This window comes from Pleurodeles waltl, chromosome 6 (genome assembly GCF_031143425.1).
Source record: "Pleurodeles waltl isolate 20211129_DDA chromosome 6, aPleWal1.hap1.20221129, whole genome shotgun sequence".
Classification (NCBI taxonomy): Eukaryota; Metazoa; Chordata; class Amphibia; order Caudata; family Salamandridae; genus Pleurodeles; species Pleurodeles waltl.
The window spans coordinates 5,474,635-5,497,581 of record NC_090445.1 but is presented as its reverse complement, the minus strand read 5'-3'; the positions used below and the strand labels follow the sequence as shown (position 1 = coordinate 5,497,581).

General features: G+C 49.9%; 1 protein-coding gene across 2 annotated transcripts in view; it reads right to left on the bottom strand.

The window, feature by feature from the left end:
* The window catches only part of SH2D3C (SH2 domain containing 3C), a 259,019-nt gene that overhangs the window by 125,048 nt on the left and 111,024 nt on the right, over window positions 1-22,947 (bottom strand). For both annotated transcript variants that reach the window (XM_069236960.1, XM_069236959.1), the window contains exon 2: window positions 22,033-22,072. In XM_069236960.1, the coding sequence (XP_069093061.1) occupies window positions 22,033-22,072 (40 nt within the window). The remainder of the gene's footprint in view (window positions 1-22,032; window positions 22,073-22,947) is intronic.

The following is a 22,947-nucleotide window of genomic DNA, read 5'->3' as shown; positions in this document are numbered from 1 at the left end:
AGCCAGGCCTGCCTCCTACACCTAAAACCAACAGACACACACCAAGACCCTTAAACTACAGACACACACCAAGACCCTAACATCCACAGACACACACCAAGACCCTAACTCCCACAGACATACACCAAGAACCGAACACCAACAGACATACACCAAGAACCTAACACCCACAGACACACACCAAGGGGGTTATTACAACTTTGGAGGAGGTGTTAATCCGTCCCAAAAGTGACAGTAATGTGACGGATATACCACCAGCCGTATTACGAGTCCATTATATCCTATGGAACTCGTAATACGGCTGGTGGTATATCCGTCACTTTACCGTCACTTTTGAGACGGATTAACACCTCCTCCAAAGTTGTAATAACCCCCCAAGACCCTTACGCCCACAGACACACACCAAGACCGTTACACCAAGAGACACACACCAAGATCTCACACTAAGAGACACACACCAAGACCGTAACACCAACAGACATACACCAAGACCCTTACGCCCACAGAAATACACCAATACCCTAACACCCACAGACACACACCAAGAACCTAACACCAACAGACATACACCCAGACCCTTACACCAACAGACACACACCAAGAACCTAACACCCACAGACATACACCAAGAACCAAACACCCACAGACATACACCAAGACCCTAACACCCACAGACACACACCAAGACCCTAACACCAACAGACATACACCAAGACCCTTACGCCCACAGAAATACACCAATACCCTAACACCAACAGACACACACCAAGACCCTAACACCCACAGACACACACCAAGACCGTTACACCAAGAGACACACACCAAGATCTCACACTAAGAGACACACACCAAGACCCTTACATCCACAGAGACCAAGACTCTAACACCAACAGACACACACCAAGACCCTAACACCCACAGACACACACCAATACCCTAACAGACACACACCAAGAACCTAACACCCACACACATACAAGAAGACCCTAACACCAACAGACACACACCAGGATCCTAACACCCACAGACACACACCAAGACCCTTACACCCACAGACACACACCAAGACCCTTACACCAAGAGACACACACCATGACCCTAACACCCACAGACACACACCAAGAACCTAACACCAGCAGAGACATAACAAGACCCTTACACCCACAGACACACACCACGACCCTTACACCCACAGACACACACCAAGACCCTTACACCAAGAGACACACACCAAGACCCTAACACCCACAGACACACACCAAGAACCTAACACCAGCAGAGACATAACAAGACCCTTACACCCACAGACATACACCAATAACCTAACACCCACAGACATACACCAAGAACCTAATACCCACAGACATACACCAAGACCCTTACACCAACATAAGTACATCAAGACCCTAGCACCAACAGACAGACACCAAGACCTTAACACCAACAGAAATATACCAAGACCCTAACACCAACACACATACACCAAGACCCTAACACCAACAGACATACACCAAGACCCTAACACCAACAGACATACAATAAGACCTTTACACCCACAGACATACACCAAAACCCTTTGTAGGAGGCTGGCCTTGTTTGTAGTGGGTACCTGTGGTACTTACACCTTATACCAGGTCCAGGTATCCCCTATTAGTGAAGTGTAGGCAGTCTCTAGAAGCCAGGCTCTATAGAGGTAGCTGTGGATGAGCATTCAAGACTTATCTAGGAGACATGCAATGCTCATGCGATACCACTGTAGTCACACAGTACTTACACACATGAAAGAAAATACTCAGTGTTGCAAAAATAAGGGTACTTCATTTAGGTGACACAAATACCAAAAATACCATAGAAACTATACTCCCTTAGGAGGTAAGTAAAGCTCAAATTATATACACTATTATGTAGAAATATGCAAGAAAACAGTTAGAAAACAGAGCAATTAGTGAAAATCACAATAGTTAGAAATGGTTCTGGGGGAACAAAAACAATATACTAAGAAAGTGGAATGCGAATGTCGGTTTCCCATCTAGGCCAGTGTAGTGTGTAGAGGGGTGCTGAGTGTGTTAGCAAATACCAAAGGTAAGTAGTAGAACCCACCCCAGAGCTCAGGAAAGCAGGAGTAAAACACATTAACTTTCCCAGAACACACAGAAACATGAGAAAGAAGATAATGCAAGAACCAGAAGAGACTGCAAGACACCAACAATGGATTCTTGGACCTGAAGACCTGTGGAAGAAGGGGACCAAGTCCAAGAAGCCAGTGGCGGCCGGCAGCTTTAGGAGGGAGTGGGGTGGGTGGGGCACACACACACACACACACACTCATTCTTTCACACACAGACACGCATGCATGCACGCACATTCATTAACAGCACTCATACCATTCAAACATGCATGCACGCACCAAACATTCATTTTAAAACATCACACACACTCATTCTTTCACACACACATGCACGCACACACACACATCCATTAACAACACTCATAACACTCAAACATGCACATGTGCACCAAACATGCAATTTAAAACATCAAACACATACATACACACACACACACACACACACTTACTTTCAGCCTCCAGGTCCCAGGAGGGTTGGTACTGCTGCCTTCCCTCATTGGCTGACCTGTGGTCAGCCAATGAGGGTAGGAAGCAGTCCCAGTCTTGTCACAGAGTGGGATTGGGGTCAGTGAGACTGCTGACCCCACCCACTCTGTGAGGAAGTGTCACTGATTGACACTCGCCCTGGGCGCTTCAGGGCTTAAACCTGAAGCGCCTAGGGCGAGTGTCAATGGGTGACGCTTTCCTCGTCACCCAGGGGAGGGCCTCGAGGCACCTTTGCTGAGCCGAGGAGGTCACGCCCATAGGAGCTTTGACCTCCTCAACCCAGCAAAGTTCAGCTCAGGCAGCCAGGAGGCTGCGCAAATCACGCATGGATCACTCCTGGCTGTCTGAACTGAAAATAAAGAGCGTCTGTCAGGCTGGCCTTTGTTCAGCCTGACAGACACTCTCCATGAGGGGCAAAAGGTGGGGGAGGCGTAGCCCCTCCGCCCTAAAGGGCGGACCGCCACTGCAAGAAGCGCTGAAGAGTCTAGGGAGAACAGGAGCCCCTGCTAACCCGGATGAAGGTGCAAAAGAAGAACCACTGGTGAGGAACAACATTCAGTACTGCACCCAGGAAGACAGATTCAGGTTCCTGGTTTTTGCAAGTGATGTCCTACGCTAGATGGAGGATTACATTCTGGTTTGCATCGATGGAGTCCGCCAACAAGCCTTGGCACACGCAAAGCTTGCGGTTAGCGGAAAAGGGCACTGCCGGGCACCAGGAAGGACCAGGTGGACTGTACGGGGAGGGGGAGTCAGACGGGGCTCTCAGCAACTCCGAGAGCTCACAGAAGACCAGGCAGCATGCACAGGAATCCAACAGCACGGAGACAAAGGCTCCCACGCCACCAGAGAAACACTCAGGAAGATGTGTGTCACAAGGTAGAGTGCTGGGGGCTAGAGCTGCACGGTGCATGAAGAACTTCGTGGGAGGATGCCAACAAGCCTTGGCAACTGCAAAACACGCAGTGCATGGTGGTACTGTCTTGCATGGGGAGGCAAGCTCTTACCTCCACCAAAATTGGATAGTAGGACGTCAGGACCGTTGGGACCACTTCAGTCCACCAACCGTGATGCAGGATCCACGTAGCTCAGCAGGAGAGGGGATCCACACAGCCAGTCGTCGTTGCAGTAGGTGCCTGCTGAAGAAGGGGAGTGACTTTTCACCCCAAGAGAGATTCCTTCGTTCTTCTGGTGCAGGCTGAAGACAGGCAGTCCTCAGAGGATGCACGACCTGGAAACAGTTGCAGTTGCTGGCAGGAGCTGAAGATATAATGTTGTAGAAGGCGTCTTTGCTTCTTTGTTGTAGTTGTAGAAGTGGAGGATGCAGAGGATTCCTGTTGGAGTCTTGCAATCCGAATCTGAAGAACCACCCAAAAGAGAGACCCTAAATTGCCCTGAAAGGGGGATTGGTCACCTACACAGGTAAGCACCTATCAGGGGAGGGCTCTGACATCACCTGCTGGCACTGGCCACTCAAATGCTCCCAGAGTTCCCTGCCAACTTGGAACCCAAGATGGCAAAACCCAGGGTCCCTCTGGAGGAGCTCTGAGCACCGCCCATGGTATGGTGATGGACAGGGGAGTGGTCACTCCCCTTTCCTTTGTCCAGTTTCGCACCAGAGCAGGGACTGGTGGTTCCTGAACTGGTGTGAACTGGATTATGCAAGGAGGGCACCAAATATGCCCTTCAAAGCATTTCCAGAGGCTCTGGGAGGCTACCACTCCCATGCCTGTAACACCTATTTCCAAAGGGAGAGGGTGTAACACCCCTCATAAAGGAAATGCATTGTTCTGCCTTCCTGGGATTGAGCTGCTGAAGACCCAGGAGGGCAGAAACCTGTCTGTGAGGTGGCAGCAGCTGGGGCTGCAATGAAAACCTCATAAGGCTGGTATAGCAGTACTGGAGGTCCACTGTGGAGTCCCCAGAATGTATGGGATTGTGTAACCAATACTGGAATCAGTATTGGGGTACAATTCGCAGATGTTAGACACCTTACTTATTCGGGGTTACCATTGTAAAGCTGTACATAGGTATTGACCTATGTCCAGTGCGCACTTAATATGGCGTCCCCGAACTCACAAAGTCTGGGAAAATGGGCCTGGACAACAGCTAGTGCAGGGGAGCCCTGACACACAGGTACTTTGCACCCAGCCTTCAGGGTTGGAATACCTGATAAATAGGTGACTTATAAGTGACCTGGTGCAGTGAAAATGGCACTGAAAGGGTGCATGCACTATTTCACACAGGTTGCAATGGCAGTCCTGTAGAAGCCTTTGCATGGGCTCCCTATGGGTGGCAAAAGAAATGCTGCAGCCCCTAGGGATCCCCTGGAACCCCAATGCCCTGGGTACCTAGGTACCATATACTAGGGAGTTATAAAGGGCGACCTGTGTGCCAACTTGGAGTGAAATACTGAGTTACCAGTATGTATTGCCAAATTTAGAAACAGAGAGAGCATGGGCACTGGGGTCCTGATTAGCAGGACTCCAGTGCCAATTTAGAAAACAGTGCTAGTACACTGGCAAGCAGGCCACAAACCATAAGCACTGGGGTCCTGACTAGCAGGATCCCAGTGACACAGTCAAAAGCACATTGACATCAGGCAGTAATTGGAGGTAACACGCCAAAAAGAGGGTACTTTCTTACACTGTGGCACAAGCAGACACAGTGTGCCTAATGTATAATAAGGCCCCAGGTGTAAATATACACAATGAACTATCTTCACACCACTTACCACGTGTCCTCGGCATTTCTATGCATTCCAGCAGTCCTATCTCGATATCTCCAACCCCAGTCTTTGCTTGCTGTTTTACCTGCTGTACTTCTACGCCTGTTTGTCATCTCCGGTCATTGTCAGTGCTGGAGTTTGCATGTCTCATTTCCATGTTTAATCATGACAAGTCACTTTTGGGAGCGCATGTTGCTCTCTGTATTGCTTACTTTCAGTGTTACCTGGTAACTCCCAGTGCGTTTAACCTCCTGCAGATTATAGCCTGGGTCTCAGTGGTCAGCCACCTGAATCCGGGACCTGCCCTGTTTAGTTTTGGAGTCCTTCCATTGTGCTGATTGTGGATCGCGGCGCGCATTCAGCGTTCGTGGTGAGGAGGGAGGGCAGCCTGTCCTCTGCTCCGCTCCGAGGCTCCGGAATCTACCCCAGCTGTACGGGCACCCTTTGCATCCAGGGCCACAAGGTGCCATCTGTATCTGTGGCTACCTGGAGGGGCCGGGAGAGGCGGACGGAGGCAGAGGAGGCGGCTGGGTGCTGCTGGGCTCTAATCTACCCTGAATCCCTGATTCCATGCTGGCATCGGCTGTTAGAAGGGGTGCACAGAGGCATAAAGCGGTTGGACTCCTGAGCCCCGTTTCCAAGATGGCAGAGGTCTGGAGCACACTGGAGGAGCTCTGGGACCTCCCTTGGGAAGTGCAGGTTAGGGGAGTGGTCACTCCCCTTTCCTTTGTTCAGTTTCGTGCCAGAGCAGGGCTGGGGGATTCCTGAACCGGTGTAGACTGGCTTATGCAGAGATGGGCACCATCTGTGCCCATCAAAGCATTTCCAGAGGCTGGGGTAGGCTACTCCTCCCCAGCCCTGACACCTTTTTCCAAAGGGAGAGGGTGTAACACCCTCTCTCTGAGGATGTCCTTTGTTCTGCCTTCCTGGGCCAGGCCTGGCTGGACCCCAGGAGGGCAGAAACCTGTCTGAGGGGTTGGCAGCAGCAGCAGCTGCAGTGAAACCCCGGGAAAGGTAGTTTGGCAGTACCCGGGTCTGTGCTAGAGACTCGGGGGATCATGGAATTGTCTCCCCAATGCCAGAATGGCATTGGGGTGACAATTCCATGATCTTAGACATGTTACATGGCTATGTTCAGAGTTACCATTGTGACGCTGTACATAGGTAGTGACCTATGTACAGTGCACGCGTGAAATGGTGTCCCCGCACTCACAAAGTCCGGGGAATGTGCCCTGAATGACGTGGGGGGCATCTTGGCTAGTGCCAGGGTGCCCACACACTAAGTAACTTAGCACCCAACCTTTACCAGGTAAAGGTTAGACATTTAGGTGACTTATAAGTTACTTAAGTGCAGTGGTAAATGGCTGTGAAATAACGTGGACGTTATTTCACTCAGGCTGCAGTGGCAGGCCTGTGTAAGAATTGTCAGAGCTCCCTATGGGTGGCAAAAGAAATGCTGCAGCCCATAGGGATCTCCTGGAACCCAATATCCTGGGTACCTCAGTACCATATACTAGGGAATTATAAGGGTGTTCCAGTATGCCAATGTGAATTGGTGAAATTGGTCACTAGCCTGTTAGTGACAATTTAGAAAGCAGAGAGAGCAAAACCACTGAGGTTCTGGTTAGCAGAGCCTCAGTGAGACAGTTAGGCATCACACAGGGAACACATACAGGGCACACTTATGAGCACTGGGGCCCTGGTTGGGAGGGTCCCAGTGACACATACACTAAAACAACATATATACAGTGAAATATGGGGGTAACATGCCAGGCAAGATGGTACTTTCCTACACAACCCCCCCCTCCAAACGAAGGACAATAAGACTAGCCATGACCTGATGAGTCTTCATTGTCTAAGTGGAAATATCTGGAGAGTCCATCTGCATTTGAGTGGGAACTCCCAGGTCTAGGTTCCACTGTATAGTCCATTCCCTGTAGGGATATGGACCACCTTAACAATTTAGGGTTTTCACCTTTAATTTGTTTTAGCCAAAGTTGAGGTTTGTGGTCTGTCTGAACAATGAAGTGAGTGCCAAACAGGTATGGCCTCAACCTCTTCAGTGCCCAGACCACAGCAAAGGCCTCCCTCTCAATGGCAGACCAACGCTTTTCTCTAGGGGTCAACCTCCTGCTGATAAAAGCAACAGGTTGATCCTGGCCCTCAGAATTGAGTTGTGATAAGACTGCCCCTACCCCTAATTCAGATGCATCAGTTTGAACAATTAATTTCTCGGAGTGACATGGGCTTTTTAGGACAGGTGCAGTGCACATGGCCTGTTTCAGCTCCTCAAAAGCTTTCTGACAGCTAGCTGTCCACAATACCTTTTTAGGCATTTTCTTGGAGGTGAGGTCATTAAGTGGGGCTGCAATGGAGCCATAGTCTTAATGAACCTCCTGTAATACCCAGTGAGGCCTAAGAAGGCTCTCACCTGGGTCTGAGTTGTAGGGGGAACCCAATCTATGATAGTTTGGATTTTCCCCTGAAGTGGTGCAATCTGTTCTCCACCTACCAGGTGTCCCAGATAAACCACTTTCCCCTGCCCTATCTGGCACTTTGAAGCCTTGATAGTGAGGCCTGCCTTTTGCAGGGCCTCCAAAACTTTCCACAGGTGGACCAGGTGATCATCCCAGGTTGAGCTAAAGACAGCTATATCGTCCAGATATGCTGCACTAAAAGACTTCAACCCCTGCAGGACTGTATTCACCAACCTCTGAAAAGTGGCAGGTGCATTTTTCAAACCAAAGGGCATTACTGTGAATTGGTAGTGCCCTCCAATAGTCGAAAATGCAGTTTTTGCTTTAGCATCCTCTGATAACTTGATCTGCCAATACCCTGCAGTCAAATCAAAGGTGCTTAGATACTTGGCAGATGCCAGTGTATCCATGAGCTCATCTGCCCTGGGTATAGGGTGAGCATCAGTTTTAGTTACCTGGTTGAGACCTCTGTAATCTACACAGAACCTCATCTCTCTTTTCCCATCTTTAGAGTGAGGCTTTGGTACAAGCACCACAGGAGAGGCCCATGGGCTTTCAGAGTGTTCAACCGCTCCCAGTTCAAGCATTTTCTGAACCTCTTGTTTTATGCAGTCCCTGACATGGTCAGGCTGCCTATAGATCTTACTTTTGACAGGCATGCTGTCTCCAGTATCTATAGTGTGCTCACACCAAGAAGTGGTGCCTGGCACAGTAAAAAGAGTTCAGAAAACTGACCCAGGAGATTTATGCAGTGGTCTTTCTGCTCAGCAGTAAGACAGTCTGCCAAAACTACACCTTCCACTAGAGCATCTTGTTCTGTGGAAGAGAAGAGACCAGGGAGAGGGTCACTCTCTTCTTCCTGTCCTTCATCTGTTGCCATAAGCAGGGTGAGATCAGCCCTGTCATAGTAGGGTTTTAGGCGATTGACATGGAGCACCCTAAGGGGACTCCTGGCAGTGCCCAAATCAACCAAGTAGGTGACTTCTCCCTTCTTTTCAACAATGATGTGGGGTCCACTCCATTTGTCTTGGAGTGCTCTTGTGGCCACAGGCTCCAAGACCCACACCTTCTGTCCTGGTTGGTACTGAATCAGAACTGCCTTTTGGTCATGCCATTGCTTTTGGAGCTCTTGGCCGGCCTGAATGTTTTTACTGGCCTTTTTCATGTACTCAGCCATTCTGGATCTTAGGCCAAGTACATAGTCCACTATGTCTTGCTTAGGAGCTTTTTAAGGTCGTTCCCAACCCTCCTTCACAAGTGTTAGGGGACCTCTTACAGGGTGTCCAAATAGGAGTTCAAAGGGGGTTGAAGCCCACTCCTTTCTGGGGTACCTCCCTGTAAGCAAAAAGGAGGCAAGGTTGCAGGACATCCCATCTCCTCCTGAGTTTTTCAGGGAGTCCCATTATCATTCCTTTGAGAGTTTTATTAAACCTCTCTACCAGTCCATTTATTTGTGGATGATAAGGTGTGGTGAATTTGTATGTTACACCACATTCCTTCCACATGGCCTTCAAATATGCAGACATAAAGTTGCTACCCCTGTCTGATACAACCTCTTTTGGGAAACCCACCTTGGAAAAGATTCCCAGGAGGGCCTTTGCCACTGCAAGAGCTGTAGTGGTCCTTAGAGGAATTGCTTCAGGATATCTTGTGGCATGGTCCACTACCACCAAGATAAACCTATTGCCTGAAGCAATAGGAGGGTCAAGGGGGCCAACTATGTCAACCCCTACCCTTTCAAAGGGGACCACAGGTAGTGGAATAAGGGGAGCCTTTGGTGTGCCACCAGTCTTGCCACTGGCTTGGCAGGTCACACAGGACTTACAAAAGTCTTTTGTGTCCTCTGACATCCTAGGCCAATGAAACAGGGGGACAAGCCTTTCCCATGTTTTAATTTGACCCAAATGTCCAGCCAAGGGAATGTCGTGTGTCAGAGTTAGGAGGAACTCTCTGTATTGCAGGGGAATGACCAATCTCCTGGCTGTAGGAAAGTGCCATCTTGCCTGGCATGGTACCCCCATTTTTCACTGTATATATGTTGTTTTAGTTGTATGTGTCACTGGGACCCTGCCAGCCAGGGCCCCAGTGCTCATAAGTGTGCCTGAATGTGTTACCTGTGTTATGACTAACTGTCTCACTGAGGCTCTGCTATCCAGAACCTCAGTGGTTATGCTCTCTCATTTCTTTCCAAATTGTCACTAACAGGCTAGTGACCAATTTCACCAATTCACATTGGCATACTGGAACACCCTTATAATTCCCTAGTATATGGTACTGAGGTACCCAGGGTATTGGGGTTCCAGGAGATCCCTATGGGCTGCAGCATTTCTTTTGCCACCCATAGGGAGCTCTGACAATTCTTACACAGGCCTGCCACTGCAGCCTGAGTGAAACAACGTCCACGTTATTTCACAGCCATTTACCACTGCACTTAAGTAACTTTTAAGTCACCTATATGTCTATCCTTTACCTGGTAAAGGTTAGGTGCAAAGTTACTTAGTGTGTGGACACCCTGGCACTAGCCAAGGTGCCCCCACATTGTTCAGGGCAAATTCCCCGGACTTTGTGAGTGCGGGGACACCATTACACGCGTGCACTACACATAGGTCACTACCTATGTGTAGCTTCACAATGGTAACTCCGAATATGGCCATGTAACATGTCTATGATCATGGAATTGCCCCCTCTATGCCATCCTGGCATAGTTGGCACAATCCCATGATCCCACGGGTCTGTAGCACAGACCCTGGCACTGCCAAACTGCCTTTTCAGGGGGTTCACTGCAGCTGCTGCTGCTGCCAACCCCTCAGACACGTTTCTGCCCTCCTGGGGTCCAGCCAGGCTTGGCCCAGGATGGCAGAACAAAGTACTTCCTCAGAGAGAGGGTGTTACACCCTCTCCCTTTGGAAAAAGGTGTTAAGGCAGGGGAGGAGTAGCCTTCCCCAGCCTCTGGAAATACTTTCATGGGCACAGATGGTGCCCATTTCTGCATAAGCCAGTCTACACCGGTTCAGGGACCCCTCAGCCCTGCTCTGGTGCGAAACTGGACAAAGGAAAGGGGAGTGACCACTCCCCTGACCTGCACCTCCCCTGGGAGGTGCCCAGAGCTCCTCCAGTGTGCTCCAGACCTCTGCCATCTTGGAAACAGAGGTGCTGCTGGCACACTGGACTGCTCAGAGTGGCCAGGGCCAGCAGGTGATGTCAGAGACTCCTTCTGATAGGCTCCTTCAGGTGTTGCTAGCCTATCCTCTCTCCTAAGTAGCCAAACCCTCTTTTCTGGCTATTTAAGGTCTCTGCTTTGGGGAATTCCTTAGATAACGAATGCAAGAGCTCATCAGAGTTCCTCTGCATCTCTCTCTTCACCTTTTGCCAAGGAATCGACTGCTGACCGCGCTGGAAGCCTGCAAAACTGCAACAAAGTAGCGAAGACGACTACTGCAACTCTGTAACGCTGATCCTGCCGCCTTCTCGACTGTTTTCCTGGTGGTGCATGCTGTGGGGGTAGTCTGCCTCCTCTCTGCACTAGAAGCTCCGAAGAAATCTCCTGTGGGCAGACGGAATCGTCCCCCTGCAACCGCAGGCACCAAAGAACTGCATTACCGGTCCCTTGGGTCTCCTCTCAGCACGACGAGCGAGGTCCCTTGAATCCAGCAGCTCTGTCCAAGTGACTCCCACAGTCCAGTGACTCTTCAGTCCAAGTTTGGTGGAGGTAAGTCCTTGCCTCCCCACGCCAGACTGCATTGCTGGGAACTGCGTCTTTTGCAGCTACTCCGGCCTCTGTGCACTTCCGGTGGAAATCCTTTGTGCACAGCCAAGCCTGGGTCCCCAGCACTCTAACCTGCATTGCACGACTTTCTAAGTTGTCCTCCGGCGGCGTGGGACTCCTTTGTGCAACTTCGGGTGAGCACTGTTTCACTCCTCTTCGTAGTGCCTGTTCCGGCACTTCTGCGGGTGCTGTCTGCTTCTGAGAGGGCTTCTTGTCTTGCTGGGCGTCTCCTCTGTCCCCTGACGCAATTGGCGACATCCTGGTCCCTCCTGGGCCACAGCAGCATCCAAAAACCCTAACCGCACGATTTGCAGCTAGCAAGGCTTGTTGGCGGTCTTTCGGCAGGAAAACACTTCTGCACAACTCTTCACGATGTGGGACATCCATCCTCCAAAGGGGAAGTTTCTAGCCCTTGTCGTTCCTGCAGAATCCTCAGCTTCTACTGCCTAGTAGCAGCTTCTTTGCACCCACAGCTGGCATTTCCTGGGCATCTGCCCATCTCCGACTTGCTTGTGACTTTTGGACTTGGTCCCCTTGTTCCACAGGTACCCTCGTTTGGAAATCCATCGTTGTTGCATTGCTAGTTTGTGTCTTTCCTGCAGAATTCCCCTATTACGACTTTTGTGTCCTTTGAGGAACTTTAGTGCACTTTGCACTCACTTTTCAGGGTCTTGGGGTGGGCTATTTTTCTAACCCTCACTGTTTTCTTAGAGTCCCAGCAACCCTCTACAAGGTCACATAGGTTTGGGGTCCATTTGTGGTTCACATTCCACTTTTGGAGTATATGGTTTGTGTTGCCCCTATCCCTATGTGTCCCCATTGCATCCTATTGTAACCATACATTGTTTGCACTGTTTTCTAAGACTATACTGCATATTTGTGGTAATGTGTACATATATCTTGTGTATATTTGCTATCCTCATACTGAGGGTACTCACTGAGATACTTTGGCATATTGTCATAAAAATAAAGTACCTTTATTTTTAGTATATCTGTGTATTGTGTTTTCTTATGATATTGTGCAAGTGACACTAGTGGTACTGTAGGAGCTTCACTCGTCTCCTAGTTCAGCCTAAGCTGCTCTGCTAAGCTACCATTATCTATCAGCCTAAGCTGCTAGACACCCTATACACTAATAAGGGATACCTGGGCCTGGTGCAAGGTGTAAGTACCCCTTGGTACTCACTACAAGCCAGTCCAGCCTCCTACACTGGCTGCTCCAGGTTTTGGGTCCCTTGCCTCTGTATACAAGAGGTTTTCCTCCCAGTAAACTCTATGTGAGTCACTGACATCCCCATTTTGCTGTTTGACAGCTTGCTGTCTTAGACCCTCTAATGTGGGACAGGATTGTTGTGCCACACTTAGCTCCTCCCTGGCAGGCCCCCCTCCACCCAAATGCTCAGCAGTGTCTGCTTCCAGCTCCTCTGGTGTAGGTTCTGCACAGGGGGAAATTCTTCTTCCTCAGAAGTCGAATTATCTGTAGAGGGAGGGATAGTGGGTAGGGATTTACCCTTACTAACCCTAGCTTTAGGGAGCACTTGGTCCATTGTTCCAGGATCCAAGTCACCCTGTCCTTTTTGCTTTTTGGCCTGAGCCCTTGTCAAAGCAAAAATATGCACAGGAATGCCCAGCATTGCTGCATGAGCCTCCAACTCCACTTCTGCCCAAGCTGATGTCTCTAAATCATTCCCTAGTAGATAGTATACAGGTAAATCTGAGGCAACCACAACTTTCTTTGGACCAGTAACCCCCCCCCCCAGTTGAGATTCACAACAGCCATGGGCTGGCTAAGAGTGTTGTTATGAGCGTCTGTCACTTGGTACTGGTGACCAAGTAGGTGTTGTTCAGGGTGTACCAGTTTCTCTATTCCCATGGTAACACTGGCACCTGTGTCCCTGTAGGCCTGACCCTCGTCACCATTTATTAGGGGAAGTTGCTTGTACTTATCCATATTAAGGGGACAAGCAACCAAGGTGGCCAAATCAATGCACCTTCAGAGACTAGCACAGCCTCTGTGGTCTCTCTAACAAGACCAACCCCAACTAAATTACCAAAAGTGAGCCCAGCTACTCCCTTGCATTGGCTATTAGTAGGTTTGCTCCCACCACCACTGCTATTACTAGGGGCACTGGGGGTTGCAGTAGGGGTTGTGGTAGTGGGAGGCGTTGTGCTTTTCTTTGGACAACTGGCATCAGTTGTCCAATGGCCTTTTACTTTACATAAATAGTACCATGTTTTTTTTTTACTGGATTAGAAGAGGATTTGGACCCACCACCCCCACCAGAGTGTTTTTGTGGGCCTGATGAAGACTCATTTTTAGATTTGTCCCCACCCTTGTCTGAAGACTTACCATCCTTCTTCTTGCCATCCTTGTCACCCCCTGTATGAACTTTTCTGTTCACCCTTGTTCTGACCCATTTGTCTGCCTTCTTTCCCAATTCTTGGGGAGAGGTCAGATCAGAGTCCACCAGGTACTGGTGTAACAAATCAGACACACAGTTATTAAGAATATGCTCTCTCAGGATTAAGTTATCCAGGCTTTCATAGTCAGAAACTTTACTGCCATGTAACCACCCCTCCAAGGCCTTCACTGAATAGTCAACAAAGTCTACCCAGTCTTATGAGGACTCTTTTCTGGTTTCTCTGAACTTAATCCTGTATTGTTCAGTGGTTAAGCCAAATCCATCCAAGAGTGCATCCTTCAAAACTGTAAAATTATTGGCATCACTTTCCTTCACAGTAAAGAGCCTATCCCTATCCTTTCCACTGAAAGATAGCCATAGGATAGCAGCCCACTGCCTTTGAGAGACCCCCTGTACCACACAGGCCCTCCTCTCAAGTGCAGCAAACCACTTGTTAATGTCATCCCCCTCCTTGTAAGGGGGAACTATCTTATGCAGATTCCTAAAATCATGCTCTTTCACAGGATTACTATCTGGAATACTGCTGCTGCCACCATGGGGTCCAAACCCCAACCTCTGTCTCTATTTTTCTAAGTCTAGAGATTCCCTGTCTAGAGCCAGCTGTTGCTGTTTAAGCTTCAGCCTGGACTCTTCCACTCTCAATCTATTGAGTTCCCTTTCTAACAGTCTGTCATCAGGGTGGGTGGGTTAGGAATGCTTTGACACAGAAGAATGATGTGAATGAACAGAGGGAGACCTTTCCCTAACAGTTGGCACTCTAGCAACCTGGCCTGCAGGAAGGAACCCATCCCTACTGTGATGTGAACTTACATTACTACCAGCTATGCTAGGGGGTCTGCTAAAGGGCAGGTTAGGAAGGTCACCCTCTAACACTCTTACTGGGGGTTCCCCTGAGTCAGAGTGTGAGCTATCTCCTAACTTCTCAATTGAAGTGCCTGCTAAGGCCTTATCATTTTCAATAAGCATGTTAGACAATAAGGGGGTCATTCTGACCGCCGGGGCCAGGGTCGGCGGGAGCACCGCCGACAGACCGGCGGTGCCCCGCAGGGCATTCTGACCGCGGCGCTTTGGCCGCGGTCAGTGCAGGAAAACCGGCGGTCTCCTGCCGGTTTTCCGCTGCCCGTCAGAATCCTCCAAGGCGGCGCAGCATGCTGCGCCACCTTGGGGATTCTGACACCCCCTACCGCCATCCTGTTCCTGGCGGTTCGCCCGCTGAGCTACCAGGTTAAGAGCAGTTCCTACATCAGACATGATAGAAAAGGTTTAGGGACAGATAAAAGAGAGAAAAAGTTTCAGGACTTTTTAAGGAAACTGAAAAAAAACTTTTCAAACTTTTTAGAAAGTTTAGAAGTACTTTTCAGCACTTAGTAGATAGTGTAAGAGAAGAAAAGCAAAACTTTTTGGCTAGGTGTACATACACTGAACTTGTTTTGTATATTATTCTCTTATGAAAAGTACACAATGACAAAGTGGTAAGTAGTTGCAAGTACTTATCCCACCACTGCACAACCAATGTAGGAGGCTGGCCTGGCTTGTAGTGGGTACCAAGGGGTACTTACACCTTGTGCCAGGTCCAGTAATCCCTTATTAGTGTAGAAGAGGTGTTTCTAGCAGCTTAGGCTGATAGAAGGTAGCTATAGCAGAGCAGCTTAGGCTGAACTAGGAGACATGTAAAGCTCCTACTATATCACTTATATCATATAGCACTATATCATAAGAAAACACAATACACAGATATACTAAAAATAAAGGTACTTTATTTTTATGACAATATGCCACAAGTATCTCAGTGAGTACCCTTAGTATGAGGATGCCAAATATACACAAGATATATGTACACAATACCAAAAATATGCAGTAATAGCAAAAGGAAGTAATGCAAGCAATGTAAAGTTACAGTAGATTGCAATAGGAGCACATAGGTATAGGGGCAACACAAACCATATACTCCAAAAGTGGAATGCGAACCACGAATGGACCCCAAACCTATGTGAGCTTGTAGAGAGTCGCTGGGACTGTAAGAAAACAGTGAGGGTTAGAAAAATAGCCCACCCCAAGACCCTGTAAAGTGCACCTATATTCCCCAGAGAGCACAGAAGTTGTGATAGGGGAATTCTGCAAGGAAGACAAACACCAGCAATGCAACAACGATGGATTTCCTGACGAGAGTACCTGTGGAACAAGGGGACCAAGTCCAAGAGTGGCGACAATGTCGAGAGTGGGCAGATGCCCAGGAAATGCCAGCTGAGGGTGCAAAGGAGCTGCCACCGGATGGTAGAAGCTGTGGATTCTGCAAGAACGAAGAGGGCTAGAAACTTCCCCTTTGGAGGATGGATGTACCACATTGTGTAGAAGCTTGCAGAGGTGTTCCCACGCAGAAAGACCGCAAACAAGCCTTGCTAGCTGCAAGGGTTGCGGTTAGGGTTTTTGGATGCTGCTGTGGGCCAGGAGGGACCGGGATGTCGCCACTTGGATGAGGAGACAGAGGGGGCGCTCAGCAAGTCAGGGAGCCCTCACAAAAGCAGGCAGCACCCGCAGAAGTACCCGAACAGGCACTTCGAAGAGGAGTGAACCGGAGCTCACCTGAAGGCACAAAAGGGAGTCCCACGACGCCGGAGGACAACTCAGGAGGTTGTGCACTGCAGGTTAGAGTGTTGGGGACCCAGGCTTGGCTGTGCATGAAGGAAATCCTGGAAGAGTGCACAGGAGCCGGAGCAGCTGCAAATCACGCGGTACCCAGCAATGCAGTGTAGTGTGGGGAGGCAAGGACTTACCTCCACCAAACTTGGACTGAAGAGTCACTGGACTGTGGGAGTCACTTGGACAGAGTTGCTGAGTTCCAGGGACCACGCTTGTCGTGCTGAGAGGGGACCCAGAGGACCGGTGATGCAGTCTTTTGTTGCCTGCGGTTGCAGGGGGACGATTCCGTCGACCCACGGGAGATTTCTTCAGAGCTCCTAGTGCAGAGAGGAGGCAGGCTAACCCCGGAGCATGCACCACCAGGAAACAGGCGAGAAGGCGGCTGGATCAGCGATACAAGGTTGCAGTAGTCGTTTTTGCTACTTTGTTGCGGTTTTGCAGGCGTCCTGAGCAGTCAGCGTTCGATCCTTTGGCAGAAGGTGAAGAGAGAGATGCAGAGGAACTCTGATGAGCTCTTGCATTCATTATCTAAAGAATTCCCCAAAGCAGAGACCCTAAATAGCCAGAAAAGGAGGTTGTGCTACTTAGGAAGGAGGATAGGCTAGCAACACAGGTAAGAGCCTATCAGGAGGAGTCTCTGACATCACCTGCTGGCACTGGCCACTCAGAGCAGTCCAGTGTGCCAGCAGCACCTCTGTTTCCAAGATGACAGAGGTCTGGAGCACACTGGAGGAGCTCTGGGCATCATGGAATTGTCTCCCCAATGCCAGCACGGCACTGGGGTGACAATTCCATGATCTTAGACATGTTACATGGCCATGTTCGGAGTTACCATTGGGACGCTGTACATAGGTAGTGACCTATGTACAGTGCACGCGTGTAATGGTGTCCCCGCACTCACAAAGTCCGGGGAATATGCCCTGAACGATGTGGGGGCACCTTGGCTAGTGTCAGGGTGCCCACACACTAAGTAACTTAGCACCCAACCTTTAGCAGGTAAAGGTTAGACATATAGGTGACTTATAAGTTACTTAAGTGCAGTGGTAAATGGCTGTGAAATAACGTGGACGTTATTTCACTCAGGTTGCACTGGCAGGCCTGTGTAAGAATTGTCAGAGCTCCCTATGGGTGGCAAAAGAAATGCTGCAGCCCATGGGGATCTCCTGGAACCCCAATACCCTGGGTACCTCAGTACCATATACTAGGGAATTATAAGGGTGTTCCAGTATGCCAATGAGAATTGGTGAAATTGGTCACTAGCCTGTTAGTGACAATTTGAAAGAAATGAGAGAGCATAACCACTGAGGTTCTGGATAGCAGAGCCTCAGTGAGATAGTTAGGCACCACACAGGGAACACATACAGGGCACACTTATGAGCGCTGGGGCCCTCGCTGGCAGGGTCCCAGTGACACATACAACTAAAACAACATATATACAGTGAAATATGGGGGTAACATGCCAGGCAAGATGGTACTTTCCTACACTCCTATGCTCTGCAGAGAGCCACGAGAGCTCAGCACTCCTATGCACTGCAGAGAGCCACACATCCTCTGCACTTCTATCGACTGCAGAGATTCACACATCCCCTGCACTGCTATGTGCTGCAGTGAGCCAGGCATCCTCGGTACTCCTATCCACAGCAGAGAGCAATGCATCCTCCGCACTCCTATGCGGTGCAGTGGGCCACACATCCTCAGAGCTCCTATGTGCTGCAAAGAGCTACACGTAAGGTAATGTAATGAATGTAATGGACACTTCTAAAGCACACTGTTACTCCGAGGAGTGTTTTGGTGATCTGCACCTCGGTGAGAACTAACTGAGAGGAATAGCACTAATCCTGCTTAAAAAGTCAAGTTTTCAGGCTCTTCTGAAGCTGGGAAGTGGCTGGGACGCTCCGTAGCTCTATAGGAAGTTTGTTCCATAGTGAAGGTCCCAGGAATGAGACGGACCCACCTCCTGTTCTGGACTGCCGAATATTAGGGATTCTGACCAGAAAGAGGTTGGCCGGGCGCAGGTGCCTGGGTGACGCATAGAAGCGAATCCTTCCTATAAGGTGACCAGCGCCACAGTGATGAAGTGCCGTATGCATGAGGAGCTAGGTCTTGAAAAGGAACCTCTTCCTAATAGGGAGCCCATGCAGCTCCCTAAGGTGAGGGGACGCGTGCTCTCAGGGGCAGCCTAGAAGAGTACGGGCTGCTGCATTTTGGCCCACCTGCACCTTGTTAATCAGGTGGTCAGCTAGGCCCAGGTACAGCGCGTTGCTATAGTCAAGCCCAGATGTTATTAAGTAGTGGGACAGCTGATGGTCCTTGGCACTCCTATGCACTGCAGATGGCCACACGTTCTTGGCACTCATATGCACCGCAGAGAGTGACACATCCCCAGCACTCCTATACACTGCAGAGAGTCACGCATCCCCTGCACTCCTATGCACTGCCAAGAGCCACACATCCCCAGCAATCCTATACACTGCAGAGAGTAACGCATCCCCTGCACTCCTATGCACTGCCGAGAGCCACACATCCTCAGCACTGCTATGCGCTGCAGAGAGCAATGCATCCCCTGCACTCCTATGCGCTGCAGAGAGTCACGCATCCCCTGCACTCCTATGCACTGCCAAGAGCCATGCATCCTCAGCACTGCTATGCACTGCAGAGAGCCATGTGTCCTCTGCACTCTTATGTTCTGCAGAGAGCCACACGTCCCCAGCACTTCTATGCACTGCAGAGAGCCATGTGTCCTCTGCACTCCTATAATCTGCAGAGAGCGACACGCCCCAGCACTTCAATGCACTGCAGAGAGCCATGTGTCCTCTGCACTCCTATAGTCTGCAGAGAGCGACACACCCCAGCACTTCTATGCACTGCAGAGAGCCATGTGTCCTCTGCACTCCTATAGTCTACAGAGAGCGACACGCCCCAGCACTTCTATGCACTGCAGATAGCCATGTGTCCTCGGCACTCCTATAGTCTACAGAGAGCGACACGCCCCAGCACTTCTATGCACTGCAGAGAGCCACACGTCCCCAGCACTTCTATGCACTGCAGAGAGCCATGTGTCCTCTGCACTCCTATAGTCTGCAGAGAGCAACACGCCCCAGCACTTCTATGTACTTCAGAGAGCCACACATCCTCGGCACTTCTATCGACTGCAGAGATTCACATATCCCTTGCACTCCTATGCGCTGCAGAGAGCCACGCATCCTCAGCACTGCTATGCGCTGCAGAGAGCCACGCATCCTCAGCACTGCTATGTGCTGTAGAGAGCCACGTGTCCTCAGCACTGCTATGTGCTGCAGAGAGCCAGGCATCCTCTGTACTCCTATCCACAGCAGAGAGCAATGCATCCTCCGCACTCCTATGCACTGCAGAGAGCCACATGTCCTCAGCACTTCAATGCACTACAGAAAGCCATGCGTCCTCGCACTCATATGTGTTGCAGAGAGCTACACGTCCTGAGCACATCTATGCACTGCTAGAGCCATGAGTCCTCAGAACCTCTATGTGCTGCGGACATCTACATGACCTCAGCACTTCTGTGCACTGGAGAGAGCCACACGTCCTCAGCACTCCTATGCACTGCAGAGAGCCACACATCCTCAGCACTCCTATGCACTACACAGAGCCACACGTCCTTGGCACTTCTATGCACTGCAGAGAGCCACACATCCTCAGCACTCCTATGCACTACACAGAGCCACACGACCTCAGCACTCCTATGCACTGCACAGAGCCACACGTCCTCAGCACTCCTATGCACTGCACAGAGCCACACGTCCTCAGCACTCCTATGCACTACACAGAGCCACACGTCCTCAGCACTCCTATGCGCTGCACAGAGCCACACGTCCTCAGCACTCCTATGCACTACACAGAGCCACACGTCCTCAGCACTTCTATGCACGGCAGAGAGCCACACATCCTCGACACTCCTATGCATTGCAGAGAGTCACACATTCTCTGCACGTCTATGCACTGCAAAGAGACACACATCCTGAGTACATCTATTTACTGCAGAGAGCCATGTGTCCTCTGCACTCCTAGGTGCTGCAGAGAGCTACATGACCTCAGCAATTCTATGCACTGCAGAGAGCCACATGTCCTCAGTACTCTCATGCACTGTAGAGAGTTACACGTCCAAGGCACTTCTATGCACTGCAGAGAGCAACACACCCTCAGCACTTCTATGCGCTGCAGAGAGCCATGCATCCTCAGAGCTTCTATGCACTTCAGAGAGCCCTGCATCCTCTGCACTTCTATGTGCTGCAAAGAACCACACGTCGTAGGCACTTCTATGCACTGCAGAGAGGTACGCGTCCTCAGTACTTCTATGCACTGTAGAGAGCCACACGTCCTCCGCACTCCTATATGCTGCAGACAGCCACACATCCTTGGCACTTCTATGCGATGCAGAGAGGCACGCGTCCTCAGCACTGCTATGCACTTCAGAGAGCCACGCGTCCTCAGCACTTCTATGTGCTGCAGAGAGCCACACATCCTTGGCACTTCTATGCAGTGCAGAGAGTCATACGTCTTTAGCACTTCTATTCACTGCAGAGAGCCATGCGTCCTCAGCACTTCTATGTGCTGCAGAGAGCCATGCGTCCTCAGCACGTCCATGCACTGCAGAGAGTCACACGTTCTCAGCACTTCTAAGCGCTGCAGAGAGCTATGCGTCCTTGGCACTCCTATGCACTGTAGAGAGCCAAGCTTCTTCAGCACTTCTATGCACTGCAGAGAGCTATGCATCCTCAGCACTTCTATGCACTGCAAAGAGACACATGTCCTCAGCACTTCTATGTGCTGCAGAGAGCCATGCGTCCTCAGCACGTCCATGCACTGCAGAGAGTCACACGTTCTCAACACTTCTAAGCGCTGCAGAGAGCTATGCGTCCTTGGCACTTCTATGCACTGCAGAGAGCCATGCGTCCTCAGCACTTCTAAGCGCTGCAGAGAGCCACGCATCCTAAGCACTGAGAAATCCTATGCACTGCACATGGAACAGAAGTTGCTCCCCCTCTGGAGGCAGGTGAGGAATTTTTCTTATTTAAAGCAGTTTTGGTTTGATCATTAGAATATTATAAAACTATTTAACTTTAACTGGATATTGTAAATTTATTTGCTTGTTTTAATGTCACAGTTGGTATAGTCACAAATCTAATGAACTTGACTAGACTGAGCCGCACGCGCCACGGGTGCGTGGGACCCCCAGGCTGCTCTCCACAACACTATCTGCAGGCAAGCAGGACCCCGAGTCATTGAACACAGCAAGGACCACAAGCTTGAGCTGCAGCTCTTGAGCCTCTGGTGTCACGTCCAAGGGATACTGTGAGGAACCACCTGAGTGGATTAGGAAAGTGGTAGAGGAAGAGGGTTCGGCTTACCTTGACATACTCACTGGCCAGCTCAGGGTCCTCCTGGTGACTGTAAGGAAACAAGAAGAACACACGGATGTTACAGGAAGCAGATGCCCAACCCTGCAAGCATATATGGCCAACACATGCAAAGGCACTCAACACTTAGGGCCTGATTTAGAGTTTGCCGGATGCAGGAACTCTGTCACAAACATGACGGATATCCCGCCCGCCGTGTTATAGGCCCATCATATCCTATGGACATCGTAATACAGTGGACGGGATATCATCCATGTGTAAATCAGGTCCCAAGATTACACATGGTCATAGGGTTCAAGGACGTTTAACCCAGTGGCCATACATGGTCAGAACAATCCTTATTTGGACTATAGAAGCAGCCAGTACCCACCGACCAAACATGGTCATTCCAAGCAACGGACGGCCAGTGCCAACACAATACATGCTCAAGACATGCTAACGGCATCCAACACAGTTATTATACATGGTCTACGCAAGAATCGCACCCAACACCACACCCATACACAAGCTCAAAACCAAAAGCATTCATAGTAATTGCAGTGGCAGATTAATGACATTTGACACGGTCAGCAGTAATTGGACACGGATGACACACCAATCTGAGTGCTGTACCTGTATGGGCCTGTGCTTTGCATGTGTACTGCCTGTGCACAGGACAGTGGGACAGGTGTACTACGGCTTTTTGCAGTTTCAAGGGGTGTAGGTTTGCAAAAGCAGACCATTTTTGATGGCAAAACAGCCTTTTGGTATGTACCAACACAGATTGTAATTCAAAAACACATTATTAAATAGCTGTTTCGGCTTGCAAGGAGATGCTGAATTGGTATTTGGAAGGGGCATGTTGACGGCGTCTCCTACAAACAGAGAATCGGAATGGGATGTATTAATGTTTTCAGATGGAAATCT